This window comes from Perca flavescens, chromosome 8, assembly GCF_004354835.1.
Source record: "Perca flavescens isolate YP-PL-M2 chromosome 8, PFLA_1.0, whole genome shotgun sequence".
NCBI classification, from domain to species: domain Eukaryota; kingdom Metazoa; phylum Chordata; class Actinopteri; order Perciformes; family Percidae; genus Perca; species Perca flavescens.
This window is the reverse complement of record NC_041338.1, coordinates 16122592-16136911: the sequence shown is the minus strand read 5'-3', so window position 1 is coordinate 16136911 and position 14320 is coordinate 16122592. Positions and strand designations below refer to the sequence as shown.

The 14320-nt window shown below is 44.8% G+C and overlaps 1 protein-coding gene across 1 annotated transcript; it reads left to right on the top strand.

Moving 5' to 3' along the window:
• Positions 1-9372: 9372 nt before the first annotated feature.
• rag1 (recombination activating 1) lies at positions 9373-13532 on the top strand. The gene is made up of 3 exons (XM_028586206.1): positions 9373-9707; positions 9797-10929; positions 11785-13532. The coding sequence occupies exons 1-3, from the start codon at positions 9373-9375 to the stop codon at positions 13530-13532; spliced, it is 3216 nt and encodes a 1071-aa protein (XP_028442007.1).
• Positions 13533-14320: the final 788 nt, after the last annotated feature.

Genomic DNA, 14320 nt, shown 5'->3' with positions numbered 1-14320 from the left:
GCTGTAAGTTTGTATTTTAGAGGTAAAGAAAGCAAGCTGTTGTTTTCAGCTTCACCTTTTGGTGGTGCTGGTGTAACACTGATTGCGTTGCCTCCCTTGGAATGTGGGAGACACTGTTCCCATATGATGAGTAATGAAATCACACAAAAAACCTGTGCACGTATGTGTGTGTGTGTGTGTGTGTGTGTTTGATTGTTAGTTGCGAGGTAGACAAAGTGTGATTAATATTCTCAAGCTTATTTCAGAGGATTTTGAGCCAGAATGCGCCGGACTACCTAATAAGTCAAGTTTTATTTGGCTCGATCTGGGAGCATGATGAATTATGAAATAAAGCGAGAACTGCATGCTTTTTGCAGTTTTATCTCTCCATGGTTTACATAATTCAGTCAAAACATTTGTAACTTTCCTGACAGGTTAATGCTGTTGGGTTCAAAGTCAAGACGCTGAGGAAATACGCTGAAAGAATAGACAGCAGGGGAGAAGTAGACATAAAGATGAGAGGAGAAGAGAACAAAGGGAGAGAGATGTCACAAAGCAGTTTTGCGCTGACCCGGAATTCTGTTTTTGTGCTGTGAGATTTTGAGTATAACTTTGTACCTTTCGCTCACCATCAGCTCCAGCCCTGAATGTTCTGATGTAGTCAAAATCAGAGTTTGACCACTGCAGTATTGTGGCCTCCACTGCATTGTCATCAGTATAAGTGGACACTCTTTGAAAATGGAAAAGTCAGGAAATTTGATATCTGCAGTTCTACAATCTCAGAAAAAGCAGACAGAAGGAGGGAGACATAGAGAGGCTGTCGGGAGAGTACACCTTGTGTCCTTCAGTCGTCTCTCTTGCAGGGACCCGGTTCATTTTGCCTGTAGAATCAGCAATGAGCTGTTGCTCTTTGTGACCGACATCCCACCCAGACCACGCTGCTGATTACATTTGTTCAGCAAAACTGAGTGCGACGAAGACAGACAGAAAGAGGAGAGGCAGAGCTTGCTTCGGGGGGGAAAAGAGTTTCTTGATTATCCTGCACCTACATTCATTTATTTGATTTGAGAGTGCATGTGTTCTTGTATAGTGGAACTCTCTCTGCTGTCTCTGTTACTAACATTGTTTTCGTGTCTTTGAGTTCGAATCCCTGTGTATATACCATATCTGCCCGCCGCCGGTACCGTTGTTCGTAAGTGGTGTCGTCTCGGACATCTCAGTCCAGACAATGAAGCCGTAGTCCCATTCTCGTCACTCTATTCATCCCCGGCCAACTGTAGCCGCTCCCTTCTCTTATCTCTGTGTGACCAAGGAAATTAAATTACAAATATAATCACTTGGCGCCAGTTTCTTTAGCAGTGTACCTCTGCTTTGCATATAGAGTGTGCTTGCTTTGGGGACACGTGTGATGTTACTTATTGGCCTATTTACAATAATGGGCTCTGCTCTACTAGTGGAGTCACATACACCTTTCCACAATGACAGTGAATGGCACGAGGAAGTGAAGCGAGAGCAGGCTGAGGGAATAAAAAAAAGAGTATTAAAGACAGACATGAAGACATCGTTGCAGCCACCTTGGTAAAAGAGTTTGGCATGGGTGATGAGGACACCTGTTAAAATGAGTAGACAAATACGTATGCATTATATAGGCTTTTTCTCATAGCATGTACACTACTTTTTAGGCACGCTAACGATGTGGCTCTTTGGAAATGTTCGCCTGTCAGCTGGTCGGTCCACCACTTTGGTTCGGACTGAATTATCTCAACAACTACTAAAAGGATTGCCAGGAAAATTTGTACCGACATTCATGCTCCGCACATCCCCTGACTTTTCATCAATAACGTCATTAGGTCAAAGTTCACTCCTGTGAAATATCTCGATATACTGGTTAGATTGGTATCACATTTTGAACAAAGACATCCATGGTTCCATCCCACTATTTAATGGATTGCTGTGAAATTTGATCCAGACATGTATGTCTAAATAAACTAATATCTTTGCTTAATATCTGGTGCCTTTTCAGCACCACCATCATTTGCAGAATTTAGTTTAGTGACTAAATACCTGCAAAACTAATAACTAACTAGCCTCAGCTGTACTTTGTTTTTAGTGCTAATTAGCAAATGTTAGTATGATAACACACAAAACTAAGATTGTGATAAATAATGCTAAACATCAGCTATACTTAAGTGCTACCTTACAGAGCCGCTGGTGTGGCTGTAGAGTCTTGTTGCTAAATATACTGCATAATGCAATGTTTTCCCTTAATAGATAAGTCAAAAAAGTGTCTACAATCTCAATTTAGTATTTCACTATAGAACAAAGTCAATGAGTCAACGAGGGAGTGATTTCAGATGCGCCATCATTCACTCACTCACTGATGCCAACTGTCATTGTGTAGACAGCTTCCTCTAAAGCTCAACTCTATTCCACACACGTTAGATCATCTGACAGGATAAACAGTCCCTCTCTCTCTCTCTCTCTCTCTCTCTCTCTCTCTCTCTCTCTCTCTCTCTCTCTCCCCCTGTCTCTGTCTCTCCTGCAGGTCTTTCACAGAAAGGGATGGGAAGGGATGAAAACTTGGGTATATTAGAATGATGTGTCTCCCATGGGAGCCGAAAGGGAAAGTTGGTAAAGAGTGAGGGGAGTATGAATAGAATAATAGCATTTTTATCATTGTTATTATGAGAAGGCCATCACAGGCCTCCCGTGCCTATTCCCTATTCAGGCAGGAATGTATTTGTTTATGCAGAGACTGTTATACTTGCTTTTACAGGCAGACCAGCAAATGCAAAACTGTATCAATGCCTTCGGATCTACCCGGTCCCAAAGCACTCGCCGAGCAGGTGGATGGTGTATTTATTTGTGATCTTTATGTATTCCGTGCCAGTTACTCTCCCCTCCAACTACAGGGACCACGTGTTTGTCAGTCCCTTCCTGAGGCATCTCTGTTGTTCTGCTGCATTGAACAAACGCCATATGCCCCTGAGTTAGGCTCAACTGCTTGATTATTTCTCAGCACAGTCCAATCCACGGACTACATATGATTGTGAATACTGAAAAGAGATGGGACTTTCCAAACTATTGTTCTCAAACAATAACTGTATATGTCTGCTCATGTGCTCATAAAGCCTGTAGCTATCATCATCCTCGCCACCAGCAGGTTGCCGTGAGAGAGCGGGGTGGTAAAATAATGGCTCCCCGCTGGATCGTGTGAATTATTGCGAGGACTGGCTGATAAATGCTCCACCACCCAGGCTCTGGCTCCATTTGTAATTTCTCTCTCCAACTGGACTGGCTGCCAAATGACAACAACCTGCCTCCCCAAAGCCCCCACCTAGCCACAGCATCCTTCACAGCTCCTCCTCCTTCATCTCCTATAATTGCTGTACTGTATAAGTCGGCTTTAAGACCAGTCACTCTAAATCAGCCTTGAATCACTGTGTGTTACTGTGTCCATTGTAACCTTGTCTGAGCTGTGGCAGAGCTAGTGCAGAAAAGGGCACGGCTGTCCTGGCATTTCCAATAATGGACTTTGTAGTTAAAAGACAGGGAAATAATAAGCAGATCTACGTGCGGGCAAAGAGCTCATTGTGTTTGGTGGGAAGTTACGACCACAGACAGTTGGGGGTTAGAGTTGACAGACACACCGCTACTCTTTTCACACTCCTTGACACATAATGGGACCAATTTTTCTCCCTACATCTCTCCCTAGTGGCCATGATTTGCTCATTACATTGATAGAGGAGGACTGAGGGAGGGAGTGGGGAAGTGGAAGTGGGAGAATAACCAATCAAGAGACAAATGGTGCGAAATTTAGTGCAGAGAATTCACTATTAGTCTCATTTCATGTGAGAACTGTACGGTTGTAGGCCACTTATTAAGGTGTTTTAACAACTTGCCAAGAACCCCTCCCTTTGTGGATGCACAATGTTTGAAATCCTGAGGAGTTGTTTGCAAGCTACTATCCCTCAGCTGACACACCTTCTGTGTAAACTAGCACCAGCCAGTTTAGGAAAAAAAGGACTAAAACATGGTTAAACACCAGACAAATCCAGTGAGTGGATGTTTATTTGACTAGAGGTCCCCTGGCATCAAAGGGACTGCTCCTCAATTTGGGAAATCTACATTTAATTAACACAGAATTAAAGAGCATTGTTATTTTGATTAAAGACACTGGTCTTGATTCCCCACTCTACTCTTGTGTTCCTGAATCCCGCTTAGGGTTTAATTTCATTTGGTTTACTGCGAGTGGATCAACATCCATCTGTACTGCTCAAGTCTCGCTTTTCAGAGGGCCATACTGTAAACTCAAGCACAATCACACTATTTATTCACTGCAATCTCTGCATGTGTATTGACCTCTATGTGACCTAGCTTGCTATGGTAACAGGATTTTTCTTTTTTCTTTTTTTTTTTAAAGGTTCACAGTTGCTGGAGCTTAAGATGTTCTGCACATTGTCTAACTCACCAGAACAGAGGAGATGAATGGAACCTGTCCAAAACCAAAATAACTCAGCGGCCCCTCAGGGTCCCAAGACTAGACCTTCCAATAAAATGAATATTTGGATAGCTGGACATGGAAGATATTGTGGTGTCAGGCTGTCGGGGGCTTGTGGGGGATCTTATTTGTAGAAGATGTGATGTTGTGGCGCGTCTCTACTCTCTATTAAAGCTCCGTCAGGATGAGCCGACAACAAACGCAGCCGAGTCATACAGGGTCACGCAAGGCCTCAAGACAGCATCACTCAACTCAGCTGTCCCCTGGCTGTCACTGTGTGATTATAGGCACGCTAACCTGTGGTACAGGGGGAGGGAGAGCCAGTAATTAATCATCTTATTGGAATAATCACATAATTGATTATTAACAAAAGCTGAGGTGAGGGTGAGAGGAGAGGGGCGAGACGAGGGAAACAAGACTTTGAGAGGGAGAGACAGGGGGAGATGAATTAGGGGGGATTTGAGTAGTGGGGTAAGGGGTTCGTTCTGGCAGGTAGCTTGACGAATAGCTCTGCATTGAAGTCTGCCTCTTTGAGCATTAATCTGCCAAATCATGTCTCCGGATGAGGGATGGAAGAGGTGGACAGTGGGAGGCGGCTCACTAAGAAATGGCTGAAGAAGTTGTTGAACATGCTATGAAAATGCAATTACAGATTTGCATACCGAATGCTCAGTATATTGCATAACACTCAGCGGAAATATGAGATTGAAATGCCCTCTTTACCCTGAATACAATCACAAAGATGCCTACATTCTTTATGACATTTAGAAATATCATGCTGCAATTTCAGTCTGGCCTATTCAAATGTGGAGAATGCTGACATTTTATTCCCTGTGAGGAAGATACCAATGCTTCTGTGGAATTCATTCAATGTCCATCTCTGCTATTGACACTTTTCTTTAAGCTGCCAGGTGACTTGAACTGCCAGGGGGTCTGTTTGAGACCGTTGGCTTACATAGTTCTGCCTGGAAGGCTTGATCCTTTGCCCCTTTCCTTGTCACAGCCTGCAATCAGCCGTAAGCTCTTTTGTCTTCTCCGCTCTGAGCTAAGCCTGTTATCCTGTGCAACTCCTTTACACAAGATCACTACTATACATCCCTTCTCTGTTTTTCCCCCTCTTATGCCTTCCCTCTTGTTCCCTTTCTCTGCCTGTCTCTTTGTTCTACACACACATACCCAAAAGTAATGATTCTGAAGTTTCTCGAGGATGGATATGTAGGATGACTTTAAATTTATTTGGTCTAGCTCCTGGGTGTCACCAACACACCAGCATGGACTCACAAAAACAGACACAAAGCCCCTCCCAACCCCCCCTTCCCCCTAACACATGTTCTGCCCCTGCCATATTCCTTCTCATCCCTGCCAATGCGCACACACACACACACACACACACACACACACACACACACACACACACACACACACACACACACACACACACACACACACACACACACACACACACAAACATTGCTGCTCACTGCTGTTGTTTGGATTCATCACATTAGAAAAAAAAAAACCTCCATAGTGCAAGGTGTCAGTTCACTGGTGCATTGCAAACTCCTGTATGTCCTCCTAAACTGCAGCCTCTAGTCCCCCAGGATTTGCTCCTCACATTCATAACACTCCGCTCCATGCCAGGTGGCTGTCTCCACAAGTCCTCTTCCCCATAAATCAGACTGTCTTTGAGTTGATCAATAACAAGTCAATTAGCGGGCGCAGAGAGATGAGGTTCTCAGGGGGTCACCGCTTGTTTGTCAGGCAGACATCTGCAGCTAGGTATGTCGTTTACCTTGGAAACGCGTGGCTACTTGGCTACCATAAATCTAAATATCAGCTATAAATAGGCTTGGAACATCTTGCTACAATCCATCATTTGCTTGTTCTTGGATATGTAATGTATCAAGCATTGTGTACTTCAAATCTCCCAGCTGTGTCTGATGGATTTTGGTAGGCCTAGAAAAACCGCACCCCCCAACCCACTAACTTTGCTGTGTATTAGCGCTTCAGCGTTTCTTGTTATGATCAACTATACTTGTCATAAAGAAACCAACAAACCAAAAAACTACCATTCCTGTCTAAGGTCACACTTGACTTAGTCTATATCGATGACGTTTCATTTACGGGATTGTTCCGGTACCGCTGGATGTTCCGCCGGATGTTCCGCTGGATGTTCCGCCGGATGTGCCTCATTTTCGGCCAGATGTCCCTCATATATTTGCTGTCTTCGTGTTGGCATTCTAAACTCCGGTCGATTTCTGAGGACTGTGGTTAACTGCTCCTCAGATCTCTGCAGGGTAAATCCAGACAGCTAGCTAGACTATCTGTCCAGTCTGAGTTTTCTGTTGCACGACTATAACAACCGTTGAACGTTGACTTTGAACCTTCCCGAGGCTATATTGCAGAGGCACCATTGCTCCGTCCAGCGCTTAGTGCCACCCAAGACGATTGTGATTGGTTTAAAGAAATGCCAATAAACCAGAGCACGTTTTTCTCTGATACCCAAATGTTGTATAGACTAGCCAGACCTTCCAAAGACTACATTTGACCATATGCACCAAATATAAGCCTGCCAGTATTCATCTTGCTCCCCTGTTAGACAAGAGTGGGAGAGACCCAACTGTTGTTTGGTTCCCACTGACTGTGTATCTAATGACTTGGCTGGCAAATTCAACGCAACAGCAGCAGGCTCCTGTGGCGAATACACCAGATTAATCCCCTGGATAATTACAAACAAGAATGATCTTGGGCAAATACTCCCCATACCTACTGAGACATTACATCAAACAATGATGTCTGATTAAAAATAATTCTGAAAAGCGACAGAGAGACGGCATTTGGAGAAATTAATGAAATGTGCTCACAATATATACAGTAGAGGGAAGAATTGCAGATAAAAAACACACGGGGTGGATAAAATGACAAGTCTAACAATACACACAACACAATGCATCTGCCTTGGAATAAATAAGACCCTTTTTGAACGATCACAATGTAAGAAGAAGATGAAAGACAATTACAGTACCATAACAAGATATCGCCCTAAAAAAATATGGGCCCATTGGTGACCTTTGCATTGAACACCTCAACACTTCTGACAGTCACACACACAAACAAATCAACAAAGATTCTCTCCAGCTTTAACAAGTTGCAATGCACTGACTTGTAACCAGATCCTTTATTCATCGATCCGATTCTAAATTTGAAATGTCACTATTAAAATTCTTTCGTTATAAAAGACTTCAGACTTTTTATTTGTCAGTGGGACTAGGAAATGCATTTATTCTGTTGTGTCTCTGCACTGGTAGCCTTTTTCACAAGTTTAACAGTATCTATCTTTCTGTCAGAGAGAGGCCACCTGGCTGAGGTAAGCCAGCAGATTCATGTGAGGGAGATAAAGGTGACATAGAAGTGTTTCCAGCTGAGGATCAATGTATTGTGGTAAAAAAAAAAAATGCTTGTTTGAGGTAGGCTGTTGGATTCTGTACATATACTGTACATGTTTGCAACTGTGCTTTGGGGGTCGACCTTGTTTTTTTTGTATGTTTTTTTTTTCTCCAAAAATCAGCTGCCTGCATCAGGTGTCAGGAGTTGACTGTTGGGATCCCACCAAAGGAAGGGTATAAATACAAGACATGATGAGACAGACAGGAGCAATCCCACTGTATGGAGCCACAACTCCTGGTCACAGATGCTCCAAGCTCTGACAGACTCTTGCATACACAGTATACGTAGTGTGTATAGGGCCTGGCTCCAGGGCTTCCCTTGTGCTCCCATGCGAAGAGGACCCCCAGGGGAGCTGACGCCAGCTGAGACTGAAAAACAAGGTAAGAGCCCAGCTGACACACATGCATACAGGCTCAGCTGTTTGTCTCAAAGGAGAGTTCAGCATGTCAAGTGCACACAGAGCTAGGAAATGAAGGAGTACTGCCAGATTTGAGCCTCCCAGGGAGAAAACGGTAGCGAGAAGACCGAAAGATGGATAGACGAAAGAGACCAGAGTGTGTGCACCATAGTTGTGCAATGGTAAGCTTGTTTGACTGATTTATTGTCAGAACTTGTAATGGAACCTAGATAATAGGGGAGGAAATGAAATATGGTGTGTCAATGCAGCAGTATCACTGATCTTACCTGTGCTATGGTATCAAGAGCACTTGCCTGTTGAAATACGACTCTTCGATGTAACAATGTTGTGTTTGGAATAATTCTTTATGATCTTTATTCAATATGATGGTTTCTTGTTTTCTTTTCTCTCCTGTTTGGTCAATATGCAATATTAATAATAGTAAGCTTCCTGTATTTTAGATTTTTTCCCCAAGCATTTAAAATGCCAGTCAGAGGCTCCCGGGGCTCCAATTCTCTCTCCAGCCAAGAAAATGACTAATATAAATGATTGACAGCATTGCAGAGGTTGCCCATTTAGCAAACTCGCTGTTTCAAAGGAAAAAAATCCACAATGGGTCCCTGAACGATGGGATTGGAGATGAGAGAATTGAAGATTTTTGTGCTGTATCGATCCCCCAATGCTTGTCTCATGCATTTTACACAAGATCAAAATGCCACTTGTGTTATAATACAGCTCTCTGGGATGGGGCTCACTACTCTCTGTTCAGTGGGATTTCAGGGAACTTGGTGCATTAATTCAACAGGAATCAAGTAAAGCTTTTAGATTGTGTCATGGGCTCAACCTTGAGAAGGCACTGGGGATATCTAAGCGTTTGAACCTTCAAATCTTTTCTCCTATCCTTCCCCTATCCACAGCCATGTATCTCACGGACAGCTGAAATTATTTTCTCACTTTTGTGATGCATCAAACTAACCTCTTGTCTCCTCTCCTCTCCTCTCCTGTCCTGTCCTCTCCTCTCCTCTCCTCTCCTCTCCTAAGTCGCATAATGGCGGAGGAGAGCCAGGAGACAGATGGCCCCAGATCCTCCATGCCGGCTGAGCTCCACCATCCCCACTCTGAGTACTCTCAGTGGAAGTTTAAACTGTTTCGGGTGAAGTCCATGGAGAAGGCCCCTCTGCCCAGTGAAACACAGCCTGAGAAAGGAGCTTTGTTAGAGATCTCACATCATGCAGCTCCAAATATAGAGTTAGATAATGCTGTGAGTCCAGGGAGTGTTATGAAATTGTGCCTCGGGGGAAAAAGCAAGGAAAATGTGGAGGGCCCTGGCTGGAGGGTAGATATGAAGCTACAGGAGATGGACACCCACATGAACCAACTCAGGTGATAACATGTCACTATACTATGTTAACTTCCCTATATAATATGCAATTCTTTAAAATAATTTGACAACATTGTTTTCCTCTATGAAGGTGCTTGTGCCGTCTCTGTGGAATGACCCTGAGAAAAGTCAAAGGACCGGTGCACGACGTTAACGGGGATCTGGATGAGATCAGCAGAGCTGCCCTGCGTAAAATGGGCTGCAAGTTTACAAGCTGGCCAGAGGTCATCCTCAAAGTCTTCAAAGTGGATGTGACAGAAGACATAGAGTCTGTCCAACCTCTTCTCTTCTGCCATCGCTGCTGGGTGGTTGCCATACGCGGCGGCGGAGTCTGCAGCTTCTCCAGAACCAAAGTCCCGGAATGGAAACCCCACTCTTCCCCCTGCCATCTTTGCTCCCCCAGGAAACCTTCATTCCAGCGGACTGGAAGGAAGAGGCGAAAAGCCATTCCCAAAGCCCAGAGCCTGGCAAAAAGGACCAGGTGGGACTACAGCGACAGCATTGCCGTGGGTGAGAGGAGGGCTCTGAGACCGTTCGGAGACCATCATCATGCTCCTGTGCTCCGGGCGTGTAGGAAAACCAGCATCCAGAGAGAGCAATGGGTGAGGAACATCACCCACTGCCAGAAAGACCATGTGAATACCAAGCTGATCTCTGAGAAGCTCCCTGTGGACTTCCTCTTTTCTTTCACCTGCCTGGTGTGTGACCACCTGCTCTCTGATCCAGTCCAGTCCCCCTGTGGACACCTCTTCTGCCGCAGCTGTATTTTAAAATATAACCACGTTCTGGGACCTCACTGCCCGGCCTGCAACTTGTCCTGCGCCCCTGATGATCTCAGCCCACCCACCAAAACCTTCTTATCAGCCCTACATTCCCTACCTCTGCTCTGCCCTAGGAGCGGCTGCGGCAAGCAAGTAAGGTTAGACTCGTTCAAAGCTCATTGTCTGGGCCATGAGCTGGATGGACGGGACCCAAAGCAGCAGTCATCAGAAATCGACAACTCCCTGCAAGCCAATAAAGGGGGAAGACCCCGTCAGCACCTGCTGTCGCTTACCCGTCGTGCCCAGAAGCATCGGCTGAGGGAAATGAAGAACCAGGTGAGGGCGTTTGCAGACAAAGAGGAAGGTGGCGACCTGAAGTCTGTGTGTCAGGCTCTGTTTCTGCTTGCACTGAGGTCTGCGAATGAACACCGGCAAGCAGATGAGCTAGAGGCCATGATGCAAGGTAATAAGCTATTCAAATGTTTTTTTGTTTAATCAACGTATAACCCTCCGTAGCCAAGACAAAGGGACACAAACAAATGACAATTATGATAGTGTTGGCTCATTAATATTTCTGCCTGTCTCTGAGTGAATACAGTCATCTCATAAATAGCAATGAATTGAAAAGTTCACTATTGACGAGGGAGAAGTTTTCTCTGATTTTGATTGAAAAGCATTTCATTTTTGTCCATCTCTGTTTATTGAACCACCGCTGTTGCACGCTCAAACCCTCCCTGATTCTCTCCCACACACATTCCCTGCCTGCTTGTCCGTCAGTCTCTCAGTCTCACACTCCCTTTAATGCACAATAACAGCTCTTGTGAAGGGGCTGTTAGAATCAAAACAACATCAGCAGCTCTTGTATCTGCAAATTACACAGACAGCACCATCCTCCTCTCTGGGGAATAGAAGCCAGCTGGTGTCTGTTTTCATCTGCAGCCAATACATCACTTTTGCCAGCTTCACTGACTCACCCTCTGTCCCCTTATAACATTTGGAAATTAGGAAATATTGGATTCTGTAATCATGGGCTTGTGGGCTTTTGACAATGATACATTCACATTTGGGTGGTAAATTTGCAATTTTCACTGTCTCATAGTATAAATGACTCTAAATGCGGGATATCAAATGAGGAAATGTTGGATACTGCAGTTCTTTTCAAGCACTAGAAATGGGCTTCCAGTTTGGTGTTAAGTAATTCTTTCCATGTCTAAATCCTTTCCTCTCCCCTTCTTTTTTTTTCTTCTTTTTTATACTTTGTCTCCTTCTGTCTCTCTCTGAAACTTTCTCTCTTTTCTTTTTCTCTCTCTCTCTGCAGGCAGAGGCTTTGGGTTGCATCCTGCTGTGTGCCTGGCCATTCGGGTCAACACTTTCCTGAGCTGCAGCCAGTATCACAAGATGTACCGGACTGTCAAAGCCACCAGTGGCCGCCAGATCTTTCAGCCCCTGCACTCCCTGCGAGCTGCAGAGAAGGAGCTTCTCCCTGGCTTTCACGAGTTTGAATGGCAGCCCGCTCTCAAGAATGTGTCTACATCTTGCAGTGTTGGCATTATTAATGGAGTCTCTGGATGGGCTTCCTCGGTGGATGACTTCCCAGCTGACACCATCACTCGGCGGTTTCGCTATGATGTGGCACTGGTGTCAGCATTAAAAGATCTGGAGGAGGACATCATGGAGGGGCTGAGCGAGAGTGGGATGGAAGACAGCGCTTGCACCTCAGGCTTCAGTGTCATGATCAAGGAATCCTGTGATGGCATGGGCGATGTCAGCGAGAAGCACGGTGGAGGACCAGCTGTTCCTGAGAAGGCTGTACGTTTTTCTTTCACTATTATGTCTATCTCCGTCCTGGCAGACGAGGAGGAGAAAGAGGTTACCATCTTCACTGAGCCAAAGCCAAACTCAGAACTGTCCTGTAAGCCCCTTTGCCTGATGTTTGTGGATGAGTCAGACCATGAGACGCTCACAGCCGTCCTGGGGCCTATAGTTGCAGAGCGTAATGCAATGAAAGAGAGCAGGCTCATCGTATCCATGGGTGGACTACCTCGCTCCTTTCGCTTTCACTTCAGAGGCACGGGATATGATGAGAAGATGGTGCGTGAGATGGAGGGCCTCGAGGCCTCAGGGTCCACCTACGTGTGCACTCTTTGTGACTCCACTCGGGCAGAGGCCTCTCAAAACATGGTGCTACATTCCGTCACCCGCAGTCATGAAGAGAACCTAGATCGGTACGAAATATGGAGAACCAACCCCTTTTCTGAGTCTGTAGATGAGCTGCGAGACAGAGTCAAGGGGGTCTCTGCCAAGCCCTTCATGGAGACCCATTTAACGCTGGACGCATTGCACTGCGACATCGGCAATGCCACTGAGTTCTACAAAATCTTCCAGGATGAGATCGGAGAGGTGTACAAAAAGGTCAACCCCAGTCGGGAGGAACGGCGCAGCTGGAGGGCGGCCCTGGATAAACAGCTGAGGAAGAAGTTGAAGCTGAGACCGGTGATGAGGATGAATGGGAACTATGCCCGGAGGCTAATGACCCAAGAGGCTGTGGAGGTGGTGTGTGAGCTGGTGCCTTCAGAGGAGAGGAGGGAGGCCCTGAGGGAGCTTATAAGGATCTACCTCCAGATGAAGCCTGTGTGGCGCGCCTCCTGCCCTGCCAAGGAGTGCCCCGACCAGCTGTGCCGCTACAGCTTTAACTCCCAGCGCTTTGCTGACATTCTCTCCTCTACATTTAAATATAGGTACGATGGAAAGATAACCAATTACCTGCACAAGACCCTGGCCCACGTGCCTGAAATCATAGAGAGAGATGGCTCCATAGGAGCTTGGGCCAGCGAAGGGAACGAGTCAGCAAACAAACTGTTCAGGCGTTTCCGGAAGATGAACGCTCGTCAGTCAAAGGCCTTTGAGCTAGAGGATGTGTTGAAACATCACTGGCTCTACACTTCCAAGCTCTTGCAGAAGTTTATGCAAGCTCACAAGGACTCTGCCAAAGCTCTGCAAGCTACCATTGACCCAGTCCAGAGCCAGGATTATGAGGAAATGTCTCTGGAAATTGATGACTTTTGATTTTTTATTTTACAGCAATGTGAACCTTAAGTAACATTTCACTGCTTTCAAGATAGTTGTATAACATTTGAATTGCCTCCATCAGAAATATGGACTTGTTTACAGATGTACTTTCTATATTCATTCATTGATATTTAAAATAATGGGGAATGCAGCTTATGGACTTAAAGCCAAGATTTTCTACATTTTTGTTTTATATTTTGTTGCAATTGAAGTATCTTTGCAAATTTAAACCATCATCTTTTATTGTTGTATTTTTACAAAATACATTTCCCATTAAATAACCAATTTCTTGCCCTCAAACAGACTAAATTCTAAAAGTTGATGGACAATAATTTTATTCTCACACCACATTTTTACTTGTGTTTGTGCTGCCTTGTAATACATATATATTTACTTTGCTTTGTTAGCTGTTATTTACCACAGTGCAAAGATGGGGACACAGAGGAACATAGAAGTGACACACAGGCTTCTTTTTCTCCTGCTCTTTGCAGGAAAGTTCTTTTTTTATCTTCACCGTCTGTGAAATATGGCGCAGTTTATTGTATTGCAAGGATATGACACATTTATGAATTTATGTAGAGAAGATATTTATGGAAACAGATGAAAGTGCTGTAAGTCATGGAGTGAAATTGTGTTAAAAAGACCACATTTGTGGCCACTGTATTAATATATCATTTGAGCTGAAACAAAATGCAATCACAGAGACCCAAATGTTTTTTGTTTCATGAGTGCCCTCTGAAAAAGATTACTTTAGTGTTTTATCGTGGGATCCCTGAGGGGCAGAA